General features: G+C 45.7%; 1 protein-coding gene across 1 annotated transcript; it reads right to left on the minus strand.

The window, feature by feature from the left end:
• Positions 1-2000: 2000 nt before the first annotated feature.
• Positions 2001-23159, minus strand: LOC124119497 (ankyrin repeat domain-containing protein 42-like). The gene is made up of 11 exons (XM_046482026.2): positions 23050-23159; positions 20223-20395; positions 17400-17507; positions 16509-16628; positions 15718-15853; positions 14870-15070; positions 14411-14536; positions 7385-7618; positions 7014-7140; positions 6638-6770; positions 2001-3024 (listed from the first exon to the last, which is right to left on the minus strand). The coding sequence occupies exons 1-11, from the start codon at positions 23054-23056 to the stop codon at positions 2884-2886; spliced, it is 1506 nt and encodes a 501-aa protein (XP_046337982.1). The 5' UTR covers positions 23057-23159; the 3' UTR covers positions 2001-2883.
• Between the last annotated feature and the right edge of the window lie 343 nt (positions 23160-23502).

The following is a 23502-nucleotide window of genomic DNA, read 5'->3' on the forward strand; positions in this document are numbered from 1 at the left end:
TGTAGTCGTGGTTGTATCCTCGTGACGATGTACACGTGGTTGTATCCTCGTGACGATGTACACGTGGTTGTATCCTCGTGACGATATAATCGTGGTTGTATCCTCGTGACGATGTACACGTGGTTGTATCCTCGTGACAATTTAATCGTGGTTGTATCCTCGTGACGATGTTCTCATGGTTGTATCCTCGTGACGATGTAATCATGGTTGTATCCTAGTGACGATGTACACGTGGTTGTATCTTCGTGACGATGAACACGTGGTTGTATCCTCGTGACAATTTAATCGTGGTTGTATCCTCGTGACGATGTACTCGTGGTTGTATCCTCGTGACGATGTAATCGTGGTTGTATCCTAGTGACGATGTACACGTGGTTGTATCCTCGTGACGATGTAGTCGTGGTTGTAGCCTCGTGACGATGGTTGTATCATCATGACGATGTACCCACTCATGGCAATACGGGTCAATAAGAAGATTGTATGAAGATCGTACGTGATATTATGACACAATACGTGTGTAATCAGGGTACTTGTACGTCACTAAATAAACACTGTGGCTTAGTGTGCACAGTTTATCAAATTGAGCTAATCACAAATTAATTCAGTTACTTCCGTGTTGCAGGGGTCGTGATAAGGTCGGGTACAAAGGTTGGGGCAGAAGGTAGCCAGGAGTTCGTCCCACAGGAGACATACGTTAGTTTCCCCACTGCCAGCGTATGTCGGGTCAGATCCCTGTGTCTGCTCCTATGGCATTGCATCAACAGCGTTGCGCGTAGAAACCACACCCACTCTAAAGGTTCGATTACTTTCAATGACTGACAAAGAAAGCGTCTTACCATAATAACGCTTCTCTTTCCATTCAGAATTACTGTGGTCACAATATTTTACGTCAGCTTCTCACAGTAAATATTTGGAATAGGATAAAACACAACAAAACGTCTGATTTGGCGTCGTTTTAATGTAATCGTGAAAGCAAATTAAAAAACGTGACTGCCGTCATTGTGTAGCTTATTTCACACAGAAAGCTGATTTTGAAATGTAAACTGAATCGTTTAAAAAATCATACTATGTTAAAAGTGAGTGAGATGGGTTTAAACAAGTGCATTTTCAAAACGGAGGGTCCAAAATATCAAAATCCTCTGAGTCAATTTTACTGCCTACATTATACTACATTTGGTTTTAAAAAAACCCTGGGCCCAAATCTGGATTGTAAAGGCAGGCCGTATGGTATTATATAAATATGTGTCAAGTTATAATGTGTTTGAAGTATTATTCTGTTAATCTCGATTGGATTATGCTGTTGGTCGCGTAATTATGTCTGCCTATTTACACACGACAGTGAAATTTAAAAATGAAATAAAAACGGCAAGTAATAAATAATATTCTAAACTCACTCCTGTGTAATATCAATTTTATGAAACTTGTGAATAGTTTCAAAACTTTGGTATTACACTTGGTATCTGATTGGTCAGATACCAAACCTATTCACTCGTTTCATAAAATTGATATTACACAGGAGCGAGTTTAGTATTCTATATTTACATCACAGCCTGTCAGCACAAGTAAGTGAGTGAATTGTGAATTGGGCTTAACACCACTTTGAACATTATCTCAGTTATAACACCTTGTATTTCCCTAATGATGGAGGACAGCCTGAAGTGATGCATGTCTCAGATGTTACCACTTTGGTGAAACCCTGGAGCACGGATATGGTGCTGATTAACCTAGAAATCAGGGCTATCCGGGATTCCATAGGTTTCTGGTGTACACAAGGGACACAACTCTGCACAGCGAATTGCAGAGCCTTAGATGACTGGGCTACCCATGCCACCTGTCAGCTTGATGTGGAAGGTATACCCAAATGATACAAGTCCCAGACGTAAACCACTTTGATGAGGATGGTATGGTGCTGAGTGCACTTGGATTCAAACACTCGATCACGGGGTCCAGGATCCGGATCTGCACAGCGACTTCCGGCAGAATTATCACAAGCCAATCACTAAAAGGTAGTTGTTGATTTATTGCATCACTTTATCATTACAAGTAAGCAGGACTTTGAACAAGCGGAGTTGACCCTCACCTGTACAGCTCTGTACACACACAGAGAATATAGCATACAATAAATACAGCGCTAAGAGAAATTCTGTACAACATTAGCACCTGATACATATCAGAGAAACATTCATGTAGACACAACTGTAGGCCTCAGATGTCTGGTGGTTGCATGAAGGTGTGATAATTATTAGCAAACCAGACAAAACTTTGTTGACCAGGACCCCGCTCCACACAGTGATCTTAGTGCTACGATGATCGTAGGCCTATGTTAAAGTATGGGAGTTACGATCACCTGAGCACTAAGATCTTGGGGAACAGGGCCCTGTTGAGTGGCCATATATACCAAAACACGTTGAGGGGGAGCATTTCTGTGATCCAGGGAAAGATATGGTTGTTGTGGCTTTGTTATTTGGAATAAGGTGTTTCCTTATTGTCCACTTTACCAAGTTGTGTAATGGGTACCAGGAAGGATGACACGTCTGGAATACTTCCTGGGGAGTTAATGACAGATTACTGGTTGAATTAAGTAGGATGGGCATGGGTGTAGCTCGTTATCATAATTATGAACAGTAAAAACAAGACAAAAAGTAAGAAATCCATAGCTAAACTAAATCTTTTTTTCCACCAGTTCGAAAATGTAACTCAGTGGGAAACACTGTTCTTTAGCCACAGTACAGCTTTCTAGGTTGCACTAACCTACAAGCCCCGAGACATCTTCTGTTGATGGCCGAAACTGCCTTCTCGTATGTGATCACTTTATTATAGGCCTATACTATACATAGGAACAGTATTAGGGAATAAAGTGTGGTGTGCACTTGGGTGAAGATGCTATACTATCCGAGTGCGGCTGCTTCTAGCTGGTACCGTCACATTCCTCTTGATGAACACACCACCATCACCGTAGCTCTTCTTCTTGGCTGACCCAGACCTCTTCTTGCGGGACCTTTGTCTCAAGTCCTCATCACTCATCTGAAACATACAGTCATTTCAGTCTGAAACACAAAGCAGTAAAACAAATCAACACGCTATGTACTCACACACACACACAGACACGCCAGATATATTCCCTCTCACACACACACAGACACACCAGATTTATTCCCTCTCACACACACACAGACACGCCAGATATATTCCCTCTCACACACACACACAGACACACCAGATATATTCCCTCTTTCACACAGACACGCCAGATATATTCCCTCTCACACAGACACACAGACACGCCAGATTTATTCCCTCTCACACAGACACACAGACACGCCAGATATATTCCCACTCACACACACACACAGACATACCAGATATATTCCCTCTCACACACACACACACAGACATGCCAGACATACTCCCTCTCACACACACACACAGACATGCCAGATATACTCTCTCTCACACACACACACAGACACGCCAGATATATTCCCTCTCACACAGACACGCCAGATATATTCCCTCTCACACACACACACAGACACACCAGATATACTCCCTCTCTCATACACACACACACATACATGCCAGATATACTCCCTCTCTCACACACACACAGACACGCCAGATATACTCTCTCTCTCACACACACAGACAGACATGCCAGATATACTCCCTCTCACATACACACATAGACACACCATATATACTCCCTCTCACACACACACACAGACACGCAAGATATACTCCCTCTCACACACACACAGAGACACGCCAGATATACTCCCTCTCACACACACAGACACGCCAGATATACTCCCTCTCTCACACACACACAGACACACCATATATACTCCCTCTCACACACACACACAGACACGCAAGATATACTCCCTCTCACACACACACAGAGACACGCAAGAAAGACTCCCTCTCACACACACAGACACGCCAGATATACTCCCTCTCACACACACACAGACATGCCAGATACACTCCCTCTCTCACACACACACAGACACGCCAGATATATTCCCTCTCACACACACACACAGACACGCCAGATATATTCCCTCTCACACACACACACGCCAGATATATTCCCTCTCACACACACACACAGACACGCCAGATATTATTCCCTCTCACACACACACACAGACATGCCAGATACACTCCCTCTCACACACACACACAGACATGCCAGATATATTCCCTCTCACACAGACACACAGACACGCCAGATATAATCCCTCTTTCACACTGACACACAGACACACCAGATATATTCCCTTTCACACACACACAAATATGCCAGATATACTCCCTCTCACACACACAAAGACATGCCAGATATACTCCCTCACTCACACAGACACGCCAGATATATTCCCTCTCACACACACACAGACACACCAGATATATTCCCTCTCACACACACACACAGACATGCCAGATATATTCCCTCTCACACAGACACACCAGATATAATCCCTCTTTCACACAGACACAGACATGCCAGATATACTCCCTCTTTCCGACAGACACGCCAGATATATGGCCTCTCACACACACACACACAGACACGCCAGATATAATCCCTCTCTCACACACACACACAGACATGCCAGATATACTCCCTCTTTCACACAGACATGCCAGATATACTCCCTCTTTCACACACACACAGTCATGCCAGATATTCTCCCTCTTTCACACAGACATGCCAGATACACTCCCTCTCACACACACAGACACACCAGATATACTCCCTCTCTCACACACACAGACATGCCAGACACACTCCCTCTCACACACACACACAGACACGCCAGATATACTCCCTCTTTCACACACACACTCCAGATAGACTCCCTCTAACACACACAGACACGCCAGATAGACTCCCTCTCACACACACAGACAGACATGCCAGATACACTCCCTCTCTCACACACACACACAGACACACCAGATATACTCCCTCTTTTATACACACAGACACGCCAGATATATTCCCTCTCACACACACACACAGACACGCCAGACATACTCCCTCTCACACACACACACAGACACGCCAGATATACTTCCTCTTTCACACACACACAGACACGCCAGATATATTCCCTCTTTCACACACACAGACACGCCAGATATACTCCCTCTCACACACACACAGACACGCCAGATATACTCCCTCACACACACACACACATACACGCCAGATATACTCTCACACACACACACAGACATGCCAGATATTCTCCCTCTCACACACACACAGACACGCCAGATATACTCCCTCTCTCATACACACACACACATACACGCCAGATATACTCTCTCTCTCACACACACACAGTCAAGCCAGATATACTCCCTCTTTCACACACACACAGACACGCCAGATATACTCCCTCTCACACACACAGACATGCAAGATATACTTCCTCTCTCACACACACACAGACAAGCTAGATATACTCCCTCTCTCACACACACACACACACACACACAGACATGCCAGATATATTCCCTCTCACACACACAGACATGCAAGATATACTTCCTCTCTCACACACACACAGACATGCCAGATATACTCCCTCTCTCTCACACACACACAGACATGCCAGATATACTCCCTCTCTCACACACACACAGACATGCCAGATATACTCTCTCTCTCACACACACACAGTCAAGCCAGATATACTCCCTCTCTCACACACACACACAGACACGCCAGCTATACTCCCTCTCACACACACAGACATGCAAGATATACTTCCTCTCTCACACACACACAGACATGCCAGATATACTCCCTCTCTCTCACACACACACAGACATGCAAGATATACTTCCTCTCTCACACACACACAGACATACCAGATATACTCCCTCTCACACACACACAGACATGCCAGATATACTCCCTCTCTCACACACATACAGACATGCCAGATATACTCCCTCTCTCACACACACACAGACATGCCAGATATACTCCCTCTCTCACACACACACAGACATGCCAGATATACTCCCTCTCTCACACACACACAAAGACATGCCAGATATACTCCCTCTCACACACACACAGACATGCCAGATATACTCCCTCTCTCACACACACACACAGACACGCCAGCTATACTCCCTCTCACACACACACATATACATGCCAGATATACTCCCTCTCTCACACACACACACAGACATGCCAGATATACTCTCTCTCTCACACACACACAGACACACCAGATATACTCCCTCTCTCACACACACACAGTCAAGCCAGATATACTCCCTCTCTCACACACACACAGACACGCCAGATATACTCCCTCTCACACACACAGACATGCAAGATATACTTCCTCTCTCACACACACACAGACAAGCCAGACATACTCCCTCTCACAAACACACACACAGACATGCAAGATATACTCCCTCTCTCACACACACAGACAAGCCAGATATACTCCCTCTTTCACACACACACACACAGACATGCCAGATATACTCTCTCTCACACACACACACACACAGACATGCCAGATATACTCTCTCTCTCACACACACACACACAGACATGCCAGATATACTCTCTCTCTCACATACTGTAGGTACTTACAGGGTCCATCTTGGTGTTGTCCAGGTGTGAGCGCAGGTAGGCCAGCTCACGGCGGAAGTCGTCCAGCTGACACTCTAGTTTCTCCCGCTTGACCCTCTCATACTCCAGCAGTGTCTCCAGCTCCTTGATGGTGCTGCACAAACAAAACTCACCTCAGTATGCACCAATGTCACATGCCAAGACAAATACCCCTGGCTTGTAGCATAATCTTACTAATATATATATATATATATAGCTAATTTTTTTTTGCTTTATTTTAGTTCCAGTGGCAAACATGTCGCTGCATTTACATCAGCTAGAAATGAACCCCTATACATCTATCATTGTAATATAGGGGGGACACCGCCCATCCCCTCCCCTATGATGCTGTACGTACTGATCTTTGTCTCTCATCAGCTGCAGGCGATGTCTGTCCTCTACCAAAGTGCCTCCCAGCTGGCTGAAGTTTCTCTTGGCAATGTCCAGAAGACGCTCCAGCTCATCCACACGCATCTTGGCCCGACCTGATATTACAAATGTAGTTTAATGGTAATGTTCCTGAAGCAGCAGGGGCGTTGGGGTAGCCTAGTGGTTAAAGCTTTCAGTCGCCACTCCAAAGGCCCAGGTTCGATTCCCCACATGAGTACAATGTGTGAAGCCCGTTTCTGGTGTTCCCCGCAGTGATATTGATTGAATATTGCTAAAAGCGGTGAAAACCTTACTCACTCTGTCACTCAGTGTTCTAGTTGTGATGATCCTGTAGCCTACCTTTTGCCATGGCCTCGTTAGACCGCGCATCTCCGCCCATCTCCTCTTCCCGGGGCTCATCAACAACTACTTCAGTGTCCTGCTCGGTGTCCCCCCCCAGCAGCTTGATACAGGCTAGCTGAGCGAACCTGCGGGCCACGTCCTTCGGCGTCTCTCCTGCCTGGTTCATGATGGCCATGTCTGCACCCATCTGGATGAGCCACTGCAGCACATGGATGTGGCCCTGACCGGCAGCTGGACAACACACACAGATGGTTATTATCAAAAGGGCTAGTCAACATGCATTAGAGATGGTTATTATCAAAGGGGCTAGTCAACATGCATTAGAGATGGTTATTATCAAAGGGACTAGTCAACATGCATTAGAGATGGTTATTATCAAAGGGGCTAGTCAACATGCATTAGAGATGGTTATTATCAAAGGGACTAGTCAACATGCAATAGAGATGGTTATTATCAAAGGGGCTAGTCAACACAGCAACATACATTAGAGATGGTTATTATCAAAGGGACTACTCAACATGCAATAGAGATGGTTATTATCAAAGGGGCTAGTCAACACAGCAAACGTACATTACAGATGGTTATTATCAAAGGGCGACTAACATGCAATAGAGATGGTTATTATCAAAGGGGTTAGTCAACATACATTACAGATGGCTATTATCAAAGGGGCTAGTCAACACACCAACATACATTACAGATGGTTATTATCAAATGGTACAAAGATTTACCTGATGTCTTCAACATTATTGCCCTTCCAATCATTAATCATATGGTAGGGTAGTTCTCCCCAAATGTCTTACGTTTAAGTAAACCTCCTGGTAGGGTTGCTTTTTTATGACCCTACTCAAAATATGTTATGCACCCAGCTTGCTTTACTCCTCAAACAAGAAAAAACAATGTTACTGTATAATCTGGATTGTCTTGACCTTGTCTTCACTTATCATGTTTAAATAGTTCCACCTTTCAAACAGACATTTCTTTATATACCTGTGAAGGGCCTGCGATGTCAGGGGTGTAAAGTGTACCTGTGAAGGGCCTGTAGTGTCAGGGGTGTAAAGTGTACCTGTGAAGGGCCTGTAGTGTCAGGGGTGTAAAGTGTACCTGTGAAGGGCCTGTAGTGTCAGGGGTGTAAAGTGTACCTGTGAAGGGCCTGCCATGTCAGGAATATAAAGTGTACCTGTGAAGGGCCTGTAGTGTCAGGGGTGTAAAGTGTACCACTGGAGGGCCTGTAGTGTCAGGAGTGTAAAGTGTATCTGTGAAGGGCCCGCGATGTCAGGAGTGTAAAGTGTATCTGTGAAGAGCCTGTAGTGTCAGGAGTGTAAAGTGTTCCTGTGAAGGGCCTGTAGTGTCATGGCTGTAAAGTGTACCTGTGAAGGGCCCGCGATGTCAAGAATATAAAGTGTACCTGTGAAGGGCCTGCCATGTCAGGAATATAAAGTGTACCTGTGAAGGGCCTGCGATGTCAGGAGTGCAAAGTGTACCTGTGAAGGGCCTGTAGTGTCAGGAGAGTAAAGTGTACCTGTGTAGGGCCTGCAATGTCAGGAATATAAAGTGTACCTGTGAAGGGCCTGTAGTGTCAGGAGTGTAAAGTATACCTGTGAAGGGCCTGTGATGTCAGGAGTGTAAAGTGTATCTGTGAAGGGCCTGCGATGTCAGGAATATAAAGTGTACCTGTGAAGGGCCTGTAGTGTCAGGAATATAAAGTGTACCTGTGAAGGGCCTGTAGTGTCAGGAGTGTAAAGTATACCTGTGAAGGGCCTGCGATGTCAGGAGTGTAAAGTGTACCTGTGAAGGGCCTGTAGTGTCAGGGGTGTAAAGTGTACCTGTGAAGGGCCTGCGATGTCAGGAGTGTAAAGTGTACCTGTAAAGGGCTGGCGTTGTAAGGAGTGTAAAGTGTACCAGTGAAGGGCATCTAGTGTCAGGAGTGTAAAGTGTACCAGTGAAGGGCCTGTAGTGTCAGGAGTGTAAAGTGTACCTTTGAAGGGCCTGTGATGTCAGGAGTGTAAAGTGTACCTGTGAAGGGCCTGTAGTGTCAGGAGTGTAAAGTGTACCAGTGAAGGCCCTTTAGTGTCAGGAGTGTAAAGTGTACCTGTGAAGGGCCTGTGATGTCAGGATTGTAAAGTGAACCAGTGAAGGGCCTGTAGTGTCAGGAGTGTAATGTGTACCTGTGAAGGGCCTGTAGTGTCAGGAGTGTAAAGTGTACCTGTGAAGGGCCTGCAATGTCAGGAGTGTAAAGTGTACCTGTGAAGGGCCTGTAGTGTCAGGGGTGTAAAGTGTACCTGTGAAGGGCCTGCCACGTCAGGAATATAAAGTGTACCTGTGAAGGGCCTGTAGTGTCAGGGGTGTAAAGTGTACCACGGGAGGGCCTGTAGTGTCAGGAGTGTAAAGTGTATCTGTGAAGGGCCCGCGATGTCAAGAATATAAAGTGTACCTGTGAAGGGCCTGCCATGTCAGGAATATAAAGTGTACCTGTGAAGGGCCTGCGATGTCAGGAGTGCAAAGTGTACCTGTGAAGGGCCTGTAGTGTCAGGAGAGTAAAGTGTACCTGTGTAGGGCCTGCAATGTCAGGAATATAAAGTGTACATGTGAAGGGCCTGTAGTGTCAGGAGTGTAAAGTATACCTGTGAAGGGCCTGCGATGTCAGGAGTGTAAAGTGTATCTGTGAAGGGCCTGCGATGTCAGGAATATAAAGTGTACCTGTGAAGGGCCTGTAGTGTCAGGAATATAAAGTGTACCTGTGAAGGGCCTGTAGTGTCAGGAGTGTAAAGTATACCTGTGAAGGGCCTGCGATGTCAGGAGTGTAAAGTGTACCTGTGAAGGGCCTGTAGTGTCAGGGGTGTAAAGTGTACCTGTGAAGGGCCTGCGATGTCAGGAGTGTAAAGTGTACCTGTAAAGGGCTGGCGTTGTAAGGAGTGTAAAGTGTACCAGTGAAGGGCATCTAGTGTCAGGAGTGTAAAGTGTACCAGTGAAGGGCCTGTAGTGTCAGGAGTGTAAAGTGTACCTTTGAAGGGCCTGTGATGTCGGGAGTGTAAAGTGTACCTGTGAAGGGCTTGCGATGTAAGGATTGTAAAGTGAACCAGTGAAGGGCCTGTAGTGTCAGGAGTGTAATGTGTACCTGTGAAGGGCCTGTAGTGTCAGGAGTGTAAAGTGTACCTGTGAAGGGCCTGCGATGTCAGGAATGTAAAGTGTACCTGTGAAGGGCATGTAGTATCAGGAGCGTAAAGTGTACCTATGAAGGGCCTGTGATGTCAGGATTGTAAAGTGTACCTGTGAAGGGCCTGTAGTATCAGGAGCGTAAAGTGTACCTATGAAGGGCCTGTGATGTCAGGATTGTAAAGTGTACCTATGAAGGGCCTGTAGTGTCAGGAGTGTAAAGTGTACCTGTGAAGGGCATGTAGGCTCAGGGGTGTAAAGTGTACATGTGAAGGGCATGTAGTGTCAGGAGTGTAAAGTGTACCAGTGAAGGGCATGTAGTGTCAGGAGTGTAAAGTGTACCAGTGAAGGGCATGTAGTGTCAGGAGTGTAAAGTGTACCAGTGAAGGGCATGTAGTGCCAGGAGTGTAAAGTGTACCTGTGAAGGGCCTGTAGTGTCAGGAATGTAAAGTGTACCAGTGAAGGCCCTGTAGTGTCAGGAGTGTAAAGTGTACCTGTGAAGGGCCTGTGATGTCAGGATTGTAAAGTGAACCAGTGAAGGGCCTGTAGTGTCAGGAGTGTAATGTGTACCTGTGAAGGGCCTGTAGTGTCAGGAGTGTAAAGTGTACCTGTGAAGGGCCTGCAATGTCAGGAGTGTAAAGTGTACCTGTGAAGGGCCTGTGGAGGGTCAGGAGTGTAAAGTGAACCAGTGAAGGGCCTGTAGTGTCAGGAGTGTAAAGTGTACCTGTGAAGGGCCTGCGACGTCAGGAGTGTAAAGTGTACCTGTGAAGGGCCTGCGATGTCAGGATTGTAAAGTGAACCAGTGAAGGGCCTGTAGTGTCAGGAGTGTAATGTGTACCTGTGAAGGGCCTGTAGTGTCAGGAGTGTAAAGTGTACCTGTGAAGGGCCTGTGATGTCAGGAGTGTAAAGTGTACCTGTGAAGGGCCTGTAGTATCAGGAGCGTAAAGTGTACCTATGAAGGGCCTGTGATGTCAGGATTGTAAAGTGTACCAGTGAAGGGCCTGTAGTGTCAGGAGTGTAAAGTGTACCTGTGAAGGGCATTTAGGCTCAGGGGTGTAAAGTGTACATGTGAAGGGCATGTAGTGTCAGGAGTGTTAAGTGTACCAGTGAAGGCATGTAGTGTCAGGAGTGTAAAGTGTACCAGTGAAGGGCATGTAGTGTCAGGAGTGTAAAGTGTACCAGTGAAGGGCATGTAGTGCCAGGAGTGTAAAGTGTACCTGTGAAGGGCCTGTAGTGTCAGGAGTGTAAAGTGTATCAGTGAAGGCCCTTTAGTGTCAGGAGTGTAAAGTGTACCTGTGAAGGGCCTGTGATGTCAGGATTGTAAAGTGAACCAGTGAAGGGCCTGTAGTGTCAGGAGTGTAATGTGTACCTGTGAAGGGCCTGTAGTGTCAGGAGTGTAAAGTGTACCTGTGAAGGGCCTGCAATGTCAGGAGTGTAAAGTGTACCTGTGAAGGGCCTGTGGAGTGTCAGGAGTGTAAAGTGAACCAGTGAAGGGCCTGTAGTGTCAGGAGTGTAAAGTGTACCAGTGAAGGGCCTGCGATGTCAGGAGTGTAAAGTGTACCAGTGAAGGGCCTGTAGTGTCAGGAGTGTAAAGTGAACCAGTGAAGGGCCTGTAGTGTCAGGAGTGTAAAGTGTACCAGTGAAGGGCATGTAGGCTCAGGGGTGTAAAGTGTACCATTGAAGGGCATGAAGTGTCAGGAGTGTAAAGTGTACCAGTGAGAGGCCTGTAGTGTCAGGAGTGTAAAGTGTACCAGTGAAGGGCCTGTAGTGTCAGGAGTGTAAAGTGTACCTGTGAAGGGCCTGTGATGTCAGGAGTGTAGAGTGAACCAGTGAAGGGCCTGTAGTGTCAGGAGTGTAAAGTGTACCACTGAAGGGCCTGTAGTGTCAGGAGTGTAAAGTGTATCTGTGAAGGGCCCGCGATGTCAGGAGTGTAAAGTGTATCTGTGAAGAGCCTGTAGTGTCAGGAGTGTAAAGTGTTCCTGTGAAGGGCCTGTAGTGTCATGGCTGTAAAGTGTACCTGTGAAGGGCCCGCGATGTCAGGAATATAAAGTGTACCTGTGAAGGGCCTGCCATGTCAGGAATATAAAGTGTACCTGTGAAGGGCCTGTAGTGTCAGGGGTGTAAAGTGTACCTGTGAAGGGCCTGTAGTGTCAGGAGAGTAAAGTGTACCTGTGTAGGGCCTGCAATGTCAGGAATATAAAGTGTACCTGTGAAGGGCCTGTAGTGTCAGGAGTGTAAAGTATACCTGTGAAGGGCCTGCGATGTCAGGAGTGTAAAGTGTATCTGTGAAGGGCCTGCGATGTCAGGAATATAAAGTGTACCTGTGAAGGGCCTGTAGTGTCAGGAATATAAAGTGTACCTGTGAAGGGCCTGTAGTGTCAGGAGTGTTAAGTATACCTGTGAAGGGCCTGCGATGTCAGGAGTGTAAAGTGTACCTGTGAAGGGCCTGCGATGTCAGGAATATAAAGTGTACATGTGAAGGGCCTGTAGTGTCAGGGGTGTAAAGTGTACCTGTGAAGGGCCTGCGATGTCAGGAGTGTAAAGTGTACCTGTGAAGGGCATGTAGGCTCAGGGGTGTAAAGTGTACATGTGAAGGGCATGTAGTGTCAGGTGTGTAAAGTGTACCAGTGAAGGGCCTATAGTGTCAGGAGTGTAAAGTGTACCTGTGAAGGGCATGTAGTGTCAGGAGTGTAAAGTGTACCAGTGAAGGGCATGTAGTGTCAGGAGTGTAAAGTGTACCAGTGAAGGGCATGTAGTGTCAGGAGTGTAAAGTGTACCAGTGAAGGGCATGTAGTGTGATGAGTGTAAAGTGTACCAGTGAAGGCCCTTTAGTGTCAGGAGTGTAAAGTGTACCAGTGAAGGGCCTGTGATGTCAGGATTGTAAAGTGAACCAGTGAAGGGCCTGTAGTGTCAGGAGTGTAATGTGTACCTGTGAAGGGCCTGTAGTGTCAGGAGTGTAAAGCGTACCTGTGAAGGGCCTGCGATGGCAGGAGTGTAAAGTGAACCAGTGAAGGGCCTGTAGTGTCAGGAGTGTAAAGTGTACCAGTGAAGGGCCTGCGATGTCAGGAGTGTAAAGTGTACCAGTGAAGGGCCTGTAGTGTCAGGAGTGTAAAGTGAACCAGTGAAGGGCCTGTAGTGTCAGGAGTGTAAAGTGTACCTGTGAAGGGCATGTAGGCTCAGGGGTGTAAAGTGTACCAGTGAAGGGCATGTAGTGTCAGGAGTGTAAAGTGTACCAGTGAGAGGCCTGTAGTGTCAGGATTGTAAAGTGTACCAGTGAAGGGCCTGTAGTGTCAGGAGCGTAAAGTGTACCTGTGAAGGGCCTGTGATGTCAGGAGTGTAAAGTGAACCAGTGAAGGGCCTGTAGTGTCAGGAGTGTAAAGTGTACCTGTGAAGGGCATGTAGTGTCAGGAGTGTAAAGTGTACCAGGGAAGGGCAAGTAGTGTCAGGAGTGTAAAGTGTACCAGTGAAGGGCCTGTAGTGTCAGGAGTGTAAAGTGTACCAGTGAAGGGCCTGTAGTGTCAGGAGTGTAAAGTGTACCAGTGAAGAGCCTGTAGTGTCAGGAGTGTGAAGTGTACCTGTGAAGGGCCTGTAGTGTAAGGAGTGTAAAGTGTACCAGTGAAGGGCCTGTAGTGTCAGGAGTGTAAAGTGTATCTGTGAAGGGCATGTATTGTCAGGAGTGTAAAGTAAACCAGTGAAGGGCCTGTAGTGTCAGGAGTGTAAAGTGTACCTGTGAAGGGCCTGTAGTGTCAGGAGTGTAAAGTGTACCTGTGAAGGGCCTGCGATGTCAGGAGTGTAAAGTGTATCTGTGAAGGGCCTGTAGTGTCAGGATTGTAAAGTGTACCTGTGAAGGGAGCAGGTGTGCATTACCTTTATGAGCTGGTGTGGATCCCTTGTCATCCCTCTCATTGATGTTGACAACGCCATTCTCCACCAACATTCGCACATGATCCAAGTCTCCACTGGAGGCGGCCACGTGTGCAGGGAATGCTAGGTCTACAACACACAGGTCCTGGTATTATAGAAGATGTATACAGGGAATGTTAGGTCTACAACACACAGGTCCTGGTATTATGGAAGATGTATACAGGGAATGTTAGGTCTACAACACACAGGTCCTGGTATCAATTTCTTTAAAAATCAGATCTTAGTTCTCGCTCCCAATAAACAAAGATCTGAGAACATTCCATTATGGGTCATGTCAGAACCTTTCGCAAACTTTGAAAACCAATGAAATGATTAACAAGAAGTCGACATTCGCCAATCAGAAAGCAGCTTTCTTGAGCTTTACAGATGTACAGAGGTGTGACACAGAAGACTGCTACTTACTCTCGGCCTCCACTGGGTGATCTCTCTCCCACTCAATGTTGTTGATGTACTCCAGGATGTTCTCCTTGTAGAACTGTTGAGCCAGGTCTTTGGGTGTTTCCCCATTGTCATTCCTAGCGCCCAGTGTGTGCATGGTGTTGCCCGAGTTGGTGACGATGTACTTGAGACAGGGCAGGTGGCCCTCCATGGCTGCCAGGTGGGCTGCAAACAAAATACACAAGCTGGAATCAATGGAACTGTCAGCATCTGAACAACACATTTGTGTTATATAACGTGTACATACATACACGGCCAAACCACATTATCAGTGGTTCAAGAAGGGAGCTAACTCTGCTTGCCTAATCAAAAGTGCAAGGCGGGCACACAATCTAAAAATTAACACACTTGTAGAGAACATGTACTGCGACCATAACATTTTTTCAACATGAAAGTTCCCTGCTTGTTAATTGGATTAAAATGTATAAACGTGTACATCATGGATATTGGAAAACTAGGTCAGGGGCTCATAGATATTTATGAGTTATTCCTTTTATGGAACAAGTTCCTGGAAAAGTTTGAGTTTTGTGTACATACCTGGTGTGTTCTAGCTACCTTTTTGTTTGTTCTGTAACACCGCAGTCAGCAATATTCCTGCTATATGATGGCGGTCTGTAAATTACGAGCCTGGGCCAGAAAATCCAGTGATTGACATCATGAGCATCAATCCTCTCAATTGGGATACGATGACATGCATCAACAAAGTCAGCGAGTTTGACCACCTGATCCTGTTAGTCGCCTCCTACGACAAGTATAGTCACTTCTTATGGCAAGCATGGGTCTTGTAGCTACTGGGTGAGTTGTATACATACCGGGTGTGTTGCCATTGTTGTCCACTTCATCAAGATGACCTCCCCATTTGACCAGCAACTGTATGCATCCCAGTCGGCCATGATAAGCAGAGGAGTGGATGGGCGTCCATCCATGCTTGTCCAAGGCATTCACATCCTATCAAAAATGAATGATTGTAATCAGGAATTTTCTTAAGATTCAACACTTTATGATTTTACAAATATGTCCCTCAACATAATCACCTGAAAACAATTAATCTTCCAGTCATTCTGAACAAAACAGAAAATAACCACTGTGTGTAGTATGGTGTGTGGGAGGGAGGTGTAGGGACATACCCCTCCTGTGTGCAGTATGGTGTGTGGGAGTGAGGTGTAGGGACATACCACTCCTGTGTGCAGTATGGTGTGTGGGACGGTGGTGTAGGGACGTACCCCCTGTGTGTAGTATGGTGTGTGGGAGGGAGGTGTAGGGACGTACCCCCTGTGTGTAGTATGGTGTGTAGTAGGGAGGTGTAGGGACGTACCCCTCCTGTGTGTAGTATGGTGTGTGGGAGTGAGGTGTAGGGACGTACCCCTCCTGTGTGTAGTATGGTGTGTGGGAGGGAGGTGTAGGGACATACCACTCCTGTGTGTAGTATGGTGTGTGGGAGTGAGGTGTAGGGACGTACCCCTCCTGTGTGTAGTATGGTGCGTGGGATGGAGGTGTAGGGACGTACCACTCCTGTGTGCAGTATGGTGTGTGGGAGTGAGGTGTAGGGACATACCACTCCTGTGTGTAGTATGGTGTGTGGGAGGGAGGTGTAGGGACGTACCACTCCTGTTCGCAGTATGGTATGGAGGCTGAAGGAGTTGCCGTGGGCGGCCGCCAGGTGCAGGGGGGTACTGCCACGAGTGTCCTTTCCTGTCAGACTGATCCCGTTGTTAGCCAGGGCCTGTCAGCAGAACACAACTGTAAACTCATTCTAGATCATCAATCACCTCCTGACATTATCAATTAACATTGATGTTGAAAAACAGCTTCCCACCAAACACTTCAAAGGGCTGTCACTCTGCATATTAAGTGAAAATAAATCAGTCAGCAGCTTTCCATCCATTTTTTAATCAAAAGTAAGGCAGAAGGCATATTTTTATATATCTTGCTTTTCTTGCAGCTGACCATGTCTCACAATGTCAGGATGGCTCTTGCATCAAGCACACAATTCTATCCAGAAATCAGGTGAACATTCACGTTTCAGTGTGCAGCAATGTGTAAGAAGCAGAGCGAGACAGGAGATTCAGGTTAACATTCACGTTTCAGTGTGCAGCAATGTGTAAGAAGCAGAGCGAGACAGGAGATTCAGGTTAACATTCATGTTTCAGTGTGCAGCAATGTGTAAGAAGCAGAGTGAGACAGGAGATTCAGGTTAACATTCACGTTTCAGTGTGCAGCAATGTGTAAGAAGCAGAGTGAGACAGGAGATTCAGGTTAACATTCATGTTTCAGTGTGCGGCAATGTGTAAGAAGCAGAGTGGGACAGGAGATTCGGGTTAACATTCACGTTTCAGTGTGCAGCAATGTGTAAGAAGAAGAGTGGGACAGGAGTTTCGGGTTAACATTCACGTTTCAGTGTGCAGCAATGTGTAAAGTGCAGAGAGAGTAACAGTTTAGGGAGTAGCTGCAGAAATTCTGTATACTGGCTTGCTGCAGGAGGGTGCTCACTCACTTGGAGACAGCCGTCCTGACCCCTGATGGCAGCAATATGTCCGGGGCTCCACCCACGGGGTGTGGTCACTGTGGCATCTGCACCATGCCAGAGCAGCCAATGCACACACTGAAAATAAAGTTACACTCACAGATCTCCATCCTTAATAAGGTTTAACCCCCCCCCCCCCCCCCCCCCCCCCCACACACACACACAAAAAGCATCTGGTGTTGCACAATATAGACTCACCAAACATGAATATAGCATTTTTGTTCATTCACAGACCTTTATTAGACACAGACATCGTTAGATACAGACCATGTTAGACACAGACAACGTTAGACACAGACCATGTTAGACACAGACACAGACCATGTTAGACACAGACACAGACCATGTTAGACACAGACACAGACCATGTTAGACACAGACCATGTTAGACACAGACAATGTTAGACACAGACCATGTTAGACACAGACCATGTTAGACACAGACCATGTTAGACACAGACACAGACCATGTTAGACACAGACACAGACCATGTTAGACACAGACACAGACCATGTTAGACACAGACCATGTTAGACACAGACCATGTTAGACACAGACACAGACCATGTTAGACACAGACACAGACCATGTTAGACACAGACACAGACCATGTTAGACACAGACCATGTTAGACACAGACCATGTTAGACACAGACCATGTTAGACACAGACCATGTTAGACACAGACACAGACCATGTTAGACACAGACCATGTTAGACACAGACACAGACCATGCTAGACACAGACAATGTTAGACACAGACACAGACCATGTTAGACACAGACAATGTTAGACACGGACCATGTTAGACACGGACCATGTTAGACACAGACACAGACCATGTTAGACACAGACACAGACCATGTTAGACACAGACCATGTTAGACACAGACACAGACCATGTTAGACACAGACACAGACCATGTTAGACACAGACCATGTTAGACACAGACCATGTTAGACACAGACCATGTTAGACACAGACAATGTTAGACACGGACCATGTTAGACACGGACCATGTTAGACACAGACACAGACCATGTTAGACACAGACACAGACCATGTTAGACACAGACCATGTTAGACACAGACACAGACCATGTTAGACACAGACAATGTTAGACACAGACACAGACCATGTTAGACACAGACAATGTTAGACACGGACCAGACACAGACACAGACCATGTTAGACACAGACCATGTTAGACACAGACACAGACCATGTTAGACACAGACACAGACCATGTTAGACACAGACACAGACCATGTTAGACACAGACACAGACCATGTTAGACACGGACCATGTTAGACACAGACACAGACCATGTTAGACACAGACACAGACCATGTTAGACACAGACACAGACCATGTTAGACACGGACCATGTTAGACACAGACACAGACCATGTTAGACACAGACACAGACCATGTTAGACACAGACCATGTTAGACACAGACAATGTTAGACACAGACACAGACCATGTTAGACACAGACACAGACCATGTTAGACACAGACACAGACCATGTTAGACACAGACCATGTTAGACACAGACCATGTTAGACACAGACCATGTTAGACACAGACACAGACCATGTTAGACACAGACCATGCTAGACACAGACAATGTTAGACACAGACCATGTTAGACACAGACCATGTTAGACACAGACCATGTTAGACACAGACACAGACCATGTTAGACACAGACACAGACCATGTTAGACACAGACACAGACCATGTTAGACACAGACACGGACCATGTTAGACACAGACAATGTTAGACACAGACACAGACCATGTTAGACACAGACACAGACCATGTTAGACACAGACCATGCTAGACACGGACCATGTTAGACACAGACCATGCTAGACACGGACCATGTTAGACACGGACCATGTTAGACACAGACCATGTTAGACACGGACCATGTTAGACACAGACCATGCTAGACACGGACCATGTTAGACACAGACCATGCTAGACACAGACACAGACCATGTTAGACACAGACACAGACCATGTTAGACACAGACCATGTTAGACATGGACCATGTTAGACACAGACCATGTTAGACATGGACCATGTTAGACACAGACCATGTAAGACGCAGACCATGTTACACACAGACACAGACCATGTTAGGCACGGACCATGTTAGACACAGACCATGTTAGACACAGACCATGTAAGACACAGACCATGATAGACACGGACCATGTTAGACACAGACCATGTTAGACACAGACCATGTAAGACACAGACCATGTTAGACACGGACCACCATGCCTCTGGATCAAACGGTCCTAGCTGTCTCTGCTTCTAACTATTACTTGTGTACAAGACCTGTGAAGATCATGGGTAGAATAGGTCTTCAGCAACCAATGCTTGCCGTAAAAGGCGACTATGCTTGTCGTAAAAGGTCTCTAACGGGATTGGGTGGTCATGCTTGCTGACTTGGTTGATGCATGTCATCGATCCCAATTGCGTGGATCGATGTTCTTGTTGTCGATCACTGGATTGTCTGGTCCAGACTTGATTATTTACTGACTGCCGTCATTTAGCTGGAATATTGCTGAGTGCGGCGTTAAACATCAAAGCAACCAACAAAACTTGTGTACATGAGTAATACAATATATGTGTGGTAGTATGTACACTTGGAATTGAGAAGACTGCAGAGAGGCTAGAATTAGTAACAAGAACTAGAAGGCATGAAAACAGTAAGTCTTTGAACATGACACAGGTATTAAACCATTGTCCTGCAAGAACCTGTCTTACCTCGAGAGCCCCTACATTACATGCTGCATGGAGCGGGGTGAAGTTGTCTCGCTCATCAATCTCATTGATACTGGCACCATTCTTGACCATCGCCTCCAAGTGGAATACATCGCTATTCTTCACGGCATCATGGATATTCTGGCACTGGCCTGGCACTCGCGGAACAGTGGTACCTGCAAGGATCTTAGATATATAACATGTCACACCTACTGCATGGCAGACTTGGGGCTTTGGTACCTGCAAGAATCTTAGATATATAAGTCTTGTCTCACCTACTGCATGGCAGACTTGGGGCTTTGGTACCTGCAAGGATCTTAGATATATAACATGTCACACCTACTTCATGGCAGACTTGGGGCTTTGGTACCTGCAAGGATCTTAGATATATAACATGTCACACCTACTGCATGGCAGACTTGGGGCTTTGGTACCTGCAAGGATCTTAGATATATAACATGTCACATCTACTGCATGGTAGACTTGGGGCTTTGGTACCTGCAAGGATCTTAGATATATAACATGTCACACCTACTGCATGGTAGACTTGGGGCTTTGGTACCTGCAAGGATCTTAGATATATAAGTCTTGTCTCACCTACTGCATGGCAGACTTGGGGCTTTGGTACCTGCAAGAATCTTATATATATAACATGTCACACCTACTGCATGGCAGACTTGGGGCTTTGGTACCTGCAAGGATCTTAGATATATAAGTCTTGTCTCACCTACTGCATGGTAGACCCAGAGCTTTGGTACCTGCAAGAATCTTAGATATATAAGTCTTGTCTCACCTACTGCATGGTAGACCCGGAGCTTTGGTACCTGCAAGAATCTTAGATATATAAGTCTTGTCTCACCTACTGCATGGCAGACTTGGGGCTTTGGTACCTGCAAGAATCTTATATATATAACATGTCACACCTACTGCATGGCAGACTTGGGGCTTTGGTACCTGCAAGGATCTTAGATATATAAGTCTTGTCTCACCTACTGCATGGTAGACCCAGAGCTTTGGTACCTGCAAGAATCTTAGATATATAACATGTCACACCTACTGCATGGCAGACTCGGAGCTTTGGTACTTGCAAGAATCTTAGATATATAACATGTCACACCTACTGCATGGCAGACCCGGAGCTTTGGTACCTGCAAGGATCTTAGATATATAACATGTCACACCTACTGCATGGCAGACTTGGGGCTTTGGTACCTGCAAGGATCTTAGATATATAACATGTCACACCTACTGCATGGCAGACTTGGGGCTTTGGTACCTGCAAGGATCTTAGATATATAACGTGTCACATCTACTGCATGGTAGACTTGGAGCTTTGGTACCTGCAAGGATCTTAGATATATAACATGTCACACCTACTGCATGGCAGACTTGGGGCTTTGGTACCTGCAAGGATCTTAGATATATAACATGTCACACCTACTGCATGGCAGACTTGGGGCTTTGGTACCTGCAAGGATCTTAGATATATAACGTGTCACATCTACTGCGTGGCAGACTTGGGGCTTTGGTACCTGCAAGGATCTTAGATATATAACATGTCACACCTACTGCATGGTAGACTCGGAGCTTTGGATTTCGAGGATTTCATGTTGTCAGTCCAACCCTATAATCTCGAACCTAGCAGGGCCATGTTGTTGAATCGAGCATGAACATCCAACTTGATCAAGTAACAAGATTATAGATAAATAGCAAAACTAAGAACACAACACCTGTATACATGTGATGACAAATTGAAATTATTTGGCTGGCAATATTAATAACAATTGTGACAATGTATGTACTGTGCCCATGTACCTCATTAAGCATAGCAGCAATGACTTAACAAAAGCAACAAAGTGCCACTCGTGTCCGAAGCTTTGATTCCTGTAATCCCAATATGACTGGCACTTTTTGATGCAACCAGGTAAGTGCTGCCATATATTTCTAATCATGTCAACACATGATGTTTTATTTGTCAATAAAGATGACCACTACAGTTGGATCAAAACACAAGTACATAATTGGTGGAACAATTGGTTGAGATGTGTGGGAAATATACTAGATATATTTGTGCTTCTCAAAACTGTTCATGTGGCAATGCCAACTTCGAGATAAAGGTACAAAATTCTACAGTTAAGTTAAAGTTGGGACTGTGTCCAAGGGTCGAGAATGTGCTTTGTTTTTATACCTCAAATTCGAGATATGCGGGCAAATTTATATGTATTTACATACAGTGAAGCGGTAATATAATAATTGTGAAATATTATTATTTCATGGATACATTTGTGTTATGATGTTATTTTGCACACCAGTTCGTGGGTGATTGTTCTTATTTTGTAGGTAGCTTAAAGATTTTCATGAAAGAAAATGCTCTCAAAATGCTGGTTGAGAGTGTAGATTGTGTCAATGAATGGCGGGGAGGTGGGTCCTAGCACAAGTGCCATTACTGCTAAAACTCGGATATGTTTCTGAACTAAAATATCTCAAATCAGTTGTTGTACAGTTATTAATTATGACATGTAGATCTATATAAAACCAATGATCGAATACGTCTTCTTGAATGAGTCTTTGATATTCACCCAGAAACCTTTAGTGTGCGAGTGTTACGGGCCTGGTATAAAATGTAAAAGGTGGAGAATCCACGGAGCAAGGCAAGGACTGACAGTGGCGGGATTACAATAACAACAGATCACAACAGAGCATGTCCCGGGCTTGCGAATGACAAACCAATGGTCGAAACATTGTATCTGTACTTAGATTTCTAGTATGTGTTCATTAAAACATTACAGTATTCCAGTGATCCATTTGACACAAAGAGTGCGAGAATTACCTGGCATTTCGTATTCTTGAGGAGATCAAATCCAACCACAGATCTGCTTCGTCCGGGTTTGTTGACGTTGTTGCTGCACAACGCGCACCTGTCTCGCGCAAACTTGGAGTGCAGACCAGACCAGGAACGGGGAAGCCTATTACAGAATCGCCGTGTTAGATGTAAATTTACTTTTTATTTTGTTTCAGCAGTGTCATTAAATTTTGAAAGAAACATACATGAGTCGTATTATTCCATAGTAGTGTGTAGCAAAATAGGCAATAGCAGTTGTTAAACATGAAGTCCGCACACCAAAGCCTAGATCGATTCCTTGTTTCACGGACCCGTTAACAGCCCATCCGGGTTAGATAAGGTATTCAGCAAGCCATGCTTGTCGTAAGAGGCGACAAACGGAATCGGTGGTCAGGCTCGCTGACTTGGTTGAAGCATGTCATCGTATCCCAATTGCGTGGG

This window comes from Haliotis rufescens, unplaced genomic scaffold, assembly GCF_023055435.1.
Source record: "Haliotis rufescens isolate VD_foot unplaced genomic scaffold, xgHalRufe1.0.p SCAF_9, whole genome shotgun sequence".
Taxonomy (NCBI): domain Eukaryota; kingdom Metazoa; phylum Mollusca; class Gastropoda; order Lepetellida; family Haliotidae; genus Haliotis; species Haliotis rufescens.